The 7,269-nt window shown below is 37.8% G+C and overlaps 1 protein-coding gene across 1 annotated transcript in view; it reads right to left on the bottom strand.

Annotated features, from left to right (window-relative positions):
- Nucleotides 1-3,303: 3,303 nt before the first annotated feature.
- foxj3 (forkhead box J3) overlaps nt 3,304-7,269 on the bottom strand; it is a 71,362-nt gene continuing 67,396 nt past the window's right edge. The window contains exon 12 of the mRNA XM_056734945.1: nt 3,304-7,174. Within this exon, the coding sequence (XP_056590923.1) occupies nt 7,062-7,174 (113 nt within the window). The 3' untranslated portion in view covers nt 3,304-7,061. The remainder of the gene's footprint in view (nt 7,175-7,269) is intronic.

Here is a 7,269-nt window from a genome sequence, read left to right as displayed (position 1 = left end):
ATCAAGATTTGTTTATTATTTAACTAGGATTAATTTGTATTAAAAAAATTGCTGCAGCATTTAAAAGGTTGTTTAAATGTTTAAAATAGTATACAGGAGTAGTTTGAAGGATTTTTCTTTGGAAAACATTATAGCCTAAAGAACTAATGTCATTGATAATATAAAATGTAACGTCAATTTATTGGTTTACCTAAACTGTGCATTTTTATTTGTATCATTATCACGTGATAACAGCATTCACGTTTTCAAGAGTCAATAAGTTCGGTTGCTCAAATGAGTAAAAACATTGTTTTCCCAATGGGTCTGATTTGTTGCTGTAATTTCAGTTAATGGCCACTAGGGGGCAGTGCTGCTTTCAGTAATTGAACTGGGTTTTATTATACAGGCCTGCAATTCCTTTCTTTTAACTACACACGAATATTTTTATGAGGTATTTTGGCACGTCACTTAAAGGTTGAATTAACCTTCACAATCATAACATCTCATCTAACTTGACTGTTTTATAAACTTATTTTATAAATCACCTGCGCAAAATTTCTTGTGGTAGAGATGGTCACAATAACAGTTTGATCCAACAGTGTGGAAACATTTGCCTCTCAGGATATGTACCACACATGGTCATCGTTTCCCTGCTGACCACACAACCATCCTTTGTGAACATCCTGTTCCCTTTACAGACATGTGTGTAACTAAACAAGCTTTTTCATCTAATATCAACAAAACATGAAAGATTAACATTACCACATCCAGCAGTGACTAACAATGATTTTACAAGTCCCAGATCTTTTATTCAAATTATGATCATAAACATTTGGAAGCTGATTTAAATATCTTCCAAACATAATTCCATAATAAGACAGTGCTCCTTTATAATGACCTTGTTGATGAATAATACAAGTCCATTCATATGCATGTTATAAGCAACTGTTAAAACATCATAAACTAAAATCGGACGTCTGTGCAAAAATATTATTTACAGATGTCATAAATAGGTCTGAACTGATACAGTCGTGGCTGTCATTGGAGTTTAACAAAGACACATATTTGCAATCAAGGAGAAATATGGGGAGGTTGCATTTCATGTTTATTGACAGGTTGCATCAGTTACATGTTGGATCAGTAAAAGAAGTTCCTTTGTTTGGTAAGATGCAATAAGAAAAATACCTTCCTCTGTTTGGTTTAGTCGGTGCATCTCAGTAGGTTCCTGGGTAAACTAGCAATTAAGTTGAGATCACATGTTTTCCTAAGGATTAAAACCTTTTGATTTAATGAGTGTCATTTAATGAAGTTTAAGTGACAACCTTTGCTCTCATCTGACATTATTAAAGTGCTTAACTTAACATTTTAATACTATCTTTACAACATGATACGTTGCATTATCCCTCAATTTGTGATGACTTAATCATGCATACTCACCAGATCCAGCACATTTTTATTATAATGTAAATAATACAGCGCCCAGGAGATCTTTATTAATTTTTTCTAAGACCCAAAGCACACTAAAGACATTCGATACCATTCTATGCATAAAGCATGTGGCACCATTGAATTGCATTAAACATAAAAAACTGGTTATCAGTTTGTAAAATATAAAGTGTTCAGTTTGCATTATCATATAAAACATATCCTATTCTGCATCAGTTCCTTTTGAAATAGTCTCCAGAAAACACCATAAAGCTCAAATGTATTAGACACAATATAACATAACTAAATGCTACCGTAAGTATTGGCAACATTCAAGATCATGAATTTTTTAAAATAGAGAATAAAGGAATGGAACCCTGGGCTCCCGCTGGAGAAACCCTCTGAAAAGCAGCTTTACACAATACATGCAAAGGTTACAAGTTATTTATAAGGACAATACAGTATTTTTCCAGAAAAGCTGAACGGTATGTGTATGCACGACTGTATCAGACTCAAATGCCCAGCACTGTAAAAATCAAATACATCCCCTAAATAACACTTTTCCTGAATAAAGATGCATGTCAGTGCAATAGACCTTTATACCTGTAAAAACTGTGGTTTATGATTCTTACGTTTACGATTTCATGGATAAGCATTCTTGACGAAAGTAAATATCCTTGATGGCTTCTTTTAAAAAGTGCTTATTAATAATCAACAGCAGGTTGGCCAACATTTGCAAAAATTATTTCTGCCAGAATCTGGAAGGGTTTTTATTTTGGAGCTTTTAATAAAAGCATTTAAAGGATGAATATAGATTGAATGAGCTTTAGATACTAGAAATAGATTGCCAAGTTAGCGAAAGCACCAGTTTGTAAAATCTGAAATAGGTCGGGGAAGTACCAAGGGACTGTGTGTGCACTTCAGGAAGAAACGGAGATTACAAAGACTTCCGATTTCAAAGCAGCTTGGTGACTGTAGGTGCCAAACACATAAGTGTAGGGAAATGCAAACTTTTAGGGGGCTTCAAACACAGCAGCGGCTTGAGTACTGCAAAAAGTTCACAACCCAAGGAACATCGATAGCTGTCTTGTCATCAGGAGGAGTTTTTTTACTAACAAGACAGCTAACCTAGATGCATCGTGCAAAACCAGACCAGTTAACATGCTTATTGTTATAACTTAAAGGTGCAATGTATGATATTAGGGAGGAGCTATTGAGATAAATGCAATATAATATACATAACTATGTCTTCAGAGGTGTATAAAGACCTTAAATAATGAAGTGTCATGTTTTTATTACCTTAGAATGAACTATTTCTATCTACATATACCGCGGGTCCCCTTACATGGAATTCACCATGTTGTTTCTACAGTAGCCCTAAACTGACAAACTGCTCAAAGCGCGTTTTGTAAATACGTTATCTTCTTTGGCAAAGAACCTAAGGTGTGACGACCCCTTATGTCGGTGTCAGCCACCGTAGTGCTTTGAAAGGGAGGGGGGTCGGGTGGAGTGAGCTGTTGGCTGCATTTTGCAAACTCACCACTAGATGCAGCTAAATCTCATACACTGGACCTTTAATGTTCTAATTAAATAATAAGGAAATTATGAAAAGTATAAAAAAATTAAAAGGAAGATTTTTATTAAAAATAATGAAATAAACTAAAGCAGTTTAAAAGTGGAGTAAAGTTTCCCTACAGCATCTGATGTCAGTTTTGTGTCACTTTATAAAGATCATATTAATATTACATTTTTATTTAATTTTTGATACGATGAAACATGGCTGTGAAGTACAGAAGTATTCAATGAATTGTTCAGAAAAAACATTTTCAGATTTTTTAGTGGACAAAAAAAAACAGTTGTCTCCAAAATAAATCTCGCAAAGCACTAAAGATTCCACAGTGAAGTTAACATATTTTATTTCTTTAAGTGCCATTCATGCATATCGGGGAAAGGGGAGTATTGACAATCCTAATGACACTTCAGAGTTATTTTACAGCACTAAAACCAATACAAAGAGAAGCCGTGTCATCTTATCGGACAGCAAAAGTAATAAACCGTGCAATAACAAAAAAGGACAAAACGGGGAAAATAAAGGAAACAACAAATACAAGTAATGACCAGGACAAAATCAAACAGAAAACAAAGATTAAAATAGAATATAAACATTGAAACACTGAATGTTGAACCATAGTACAGGTAAAAGGTAGTGTCACACAAAAAGCCAACGCATTTTCATCACATATATACAATATAGATATATACATACTGTGTCACCCTTGGATTAGACAATAACAAAATACTCTGTATTCATCTCCCTCTTTTCTTTCGCAGGTGAACCCGAGCCCTTGCCTTGACCCCTCACCACCCCAGAGGAAAAAGGACAATTGAAAAGACACATATTTACAATAAGCACAACAACACACCAACAATGAATAAAATAGGCTCCATATACCAGAACTTGTTGGCAGTTTTCTCCCGCAAATGTAACAAGGCTTCTCAAACCTTCCTCTCATTACAGTAATCTCTCTGGCAGATGCATCTCCACTTTATTTGTATTTTTCTTTTTTGTTTTGTTTTACGAAAACCGAGTCGAACAGTTAAAACTTTCACACAACACAAACACAAAATCAAAGGAGCAATGTTTCCTTTTTTTCATTTTAGAGAAAAAGAGAGAGAGAGCATCTAATCATCACCTTTCCACACGCACATTCTCTCCCGTAAGCTTTCCGTTCAGTCCGATCCATCAGACTTACTTTTCCCTTCAACTGGGAAGGACGCCCATTACCTGCGACCTTATATATTACAAAATCGACCTTTCTCTCTTTGGCAAACAAGAGATCCAAACACATCACTACCACAAATAGATTGGCAATACATACGAAATATTTCCAACTTAAAACGGACAGTCCTTCTGAGGTCAACATCGAGACAAACCGTGATACGGGGTGTACTGTACACAACAGTATGCTATCAAAGTTCACACTGAGGATGGGCTCAACATGCGCTCGGCGGCGAGCGAGCGGACGCTTTGAGATCCTGCTTCGGTTAATGAACAACATGAGCGCTTGTGCTTCTTAATTCTTTTCAAAGTGCACGTATGACCGGTCTGAAAGCTATTTGTATGACAAACACTGAGGCTAGTTTAACAAGGCTTGCGAACACTTGGACAGCATTCAAAACTAAACACAGGACATACAAGCTTTCGAGGAAAAAAAGGAAAATGTAGGGAGCTCAAAACACAATGTGTACAGCATGACAACCAAAAAACAGATGCAAATACAGACAATGAACTATTGGTGTGGGGTGAAGTGGAAAACAGTTCTGTAATCTTTTCTCTGTTGTAGGCGATGTGAGCCGACTCACAGATTCAGCATCACTGCATTCTGAATGAGCAGAAATGTATGGTTTTTAAGGTTTAGGTAAGGATTCGACTTTGCAAACTTAAATCCCATCAGCTTCGTTGTATCTTGGTTATGTATGGATGAATTGTATAGCTATGTAACACAGTACATAAAGAGATGAAAAGTAAACAAAAGATAACCAGAAAAGACAACTGGGTTCATTAACCATGAAAATCTTCAACTGGTCAAAAAGCATCAAATCATATTCAGCCTTATGACCCAATTATGCACAGTATTATTTGTAATTATAAGCCTTTGACGTTTGATCTTGTTTTTTGTGACACTCGCCTTTTAATTGACTATTAAGAGGACATCGATGACATTTATGTTTTGCGATCTATGCCTAAGAAACCAATACACGTCAAAGACCTCTAGAAACACTTTTTATAATACTGAAAGAAAACAAAAAAAAATGATTGTCGTTAGAACATTTTACTGTACTTTACCAAGTCAAATCTGTCAGCACATACACGTGCATAAATAATTCAACAAAATCGCAAGAAAGATAAATGAAATGCGTAAACATTCGAAAACAGATCCACTATTTCCCCATTCGACTGCACTCTATGGCTTTACATTGACATTTTTAAATCATCTTGATTATTTCCCAAATCTGACCTACTCAAAGTGCTCATCTCAGCGATAGATACCCTGACAAAGGTAAACGCCTGGACCTCTAGTCTAGATCTTCAACAATTGTGCATTAGTTTTGTGCTCTTTAAAAGAGATGATTGTGATCACGGATAGCCCTAAATAAACTACATTGCACAAAATACCTAAGGATCCTCTATAAACCATTATAATGGGCATTCGAGTATGCTTGAATAAGTTTCTTGTAATAGAGCAGATTTTGTTCAAACTCAAGACTGCAGATACAGTACAGTCCCCTGGAGCAAAGAGTCGACTCCCTTGTTTAAGAGCATAGTACTATAGATCGGTTCCCGCCATCACTATTCTGGATTGAAACATACAGTTTTTTTATTACAAGAACTAGTGGGCTAAGCAAATGTTGTGTTGTAGTTCAAAATGAGGTTATTAGTGTATAAATCTAAACATCATTTTCTTTCTAGTAGCATTACGGTGAACTGCTCTTCTTAAAAGTTTGTGTCCGTGCAGCAAAGAGCAGGTGCTCGAGTTCATGCTAAGCAGAATCTCAGATCCGCACAGATTTGACCGTACAAACAGGGCTTCCCAGTATCCCACAATTCAGTGAACAACACAAAAAATTCAGCGACACATGTCCTGAGGGCATTAAATGAAGTGCAGTCCAATCGGGAGACTATCAGTCGATTCATCAAAAAGAAAACATACTGATAGGTGACGGTCAAGGTGAGAGACAGAAAACTCAAATGAGGATTGTACATGCAAACGTAAACTGATGATCATAGAGAAACTGCTAATAGTGAGGTTTGGATCGATATCACTTCCTGTACGCTTCCAGACTCACCGAAAACTAGTAAGTGACAAAAACATGATACACTTCAGACAACAAAGATCCACGAGTACAAATACTGCAGGTAATGTGGTTTACACGTCTTGTTATGAGCCGTACAAAATTCAAATCTGCAAGAATCAGATTCAGATGCCTGGCGACATTTCTACATATTACAGTGTGTAGGGTCAGAGAAGCAAAATTTTACGGAGAACCGGTGCCGTCTCACCCATCAGAGCGACCGTCTAACGTCCTCACTCGAAGACAGACTACGTCACCTGCACGGTCGCCCCTCTTCCAAAAAGGTGCCCTGCATCTCGAAGGAACTTTCACAACACAAATGAGAGAGCCGATCTTGTCGGATAGGCAGTCGAGGCCTGAGTTAGTCACCACGAGAGGGGAGAACAAGCCGGACATATCACTCGAAAAATCACAGAACAACAGTTGAAGAGCAGGGGAGAGCTTGGCAATTGAGTGGGCTTGCAGAAAGGCTGTGGGTGGGGAGACGTTTCGACATAAACATGAAACACTTGCCCCTCGGACAAGTATAAAAGCGATCACTTAACCGTCCTAGTAAATGTGATTGTCTTCAAAGTAATAGATTTTTTTTCGTTTTCTTTCATAAAAACACCAGGAACACAGGAGTCTCTTTCAGGTCATACAGAACAAAACCTGCACTGTTCAAGTGTCCCGTTCCAATCTGCCTTCTGTCACGGGCGTGCAGACGCGCCAGGTCCAGCCCTCTCACACTGTAACACAAACACTCTGCTTCCATCCGCTCTTCACTCGTTTGTCTGCAACACTCTTGGCGTTCGGGGACTGGGTTAGACGATCGAGTCCCAGTCGAAGTCGTCCTGGATGTCGTCGGCGGGCATGCGTCGCATCTGGAAGTTTGCGGCAGGCATCATGTGCTGCTGGTTCATCTGAGCGTGATGGCCTGAGGGGCAGAGCAGAGGGAAACTGTCACTACGTGGAAACGTCCTCGCATACTGGGCAGGTGTTAAATATAAACGCCTAATGAATCGCCGTGTG

Source organism: Triplophysa dalaica, chromosome 21 (assembly GCF_015846415.1).
Source record: "Triplophysa dalaica isolate WHDGS20190420 chromosome 21, ASM1584641v1, whole genome shotgun sequence".
Lineage (NCBI taxonomy): Eukaryota > Metazoa > Chordata > Actinopteri > Cypriniformes > Nemacheilidae > Triplophysa > Triplophysa dalaica.
Note: the sequence above shows the minus strand (reverse complement) of the source record. Positions and strands in the feature narration are given on the sequence as shown.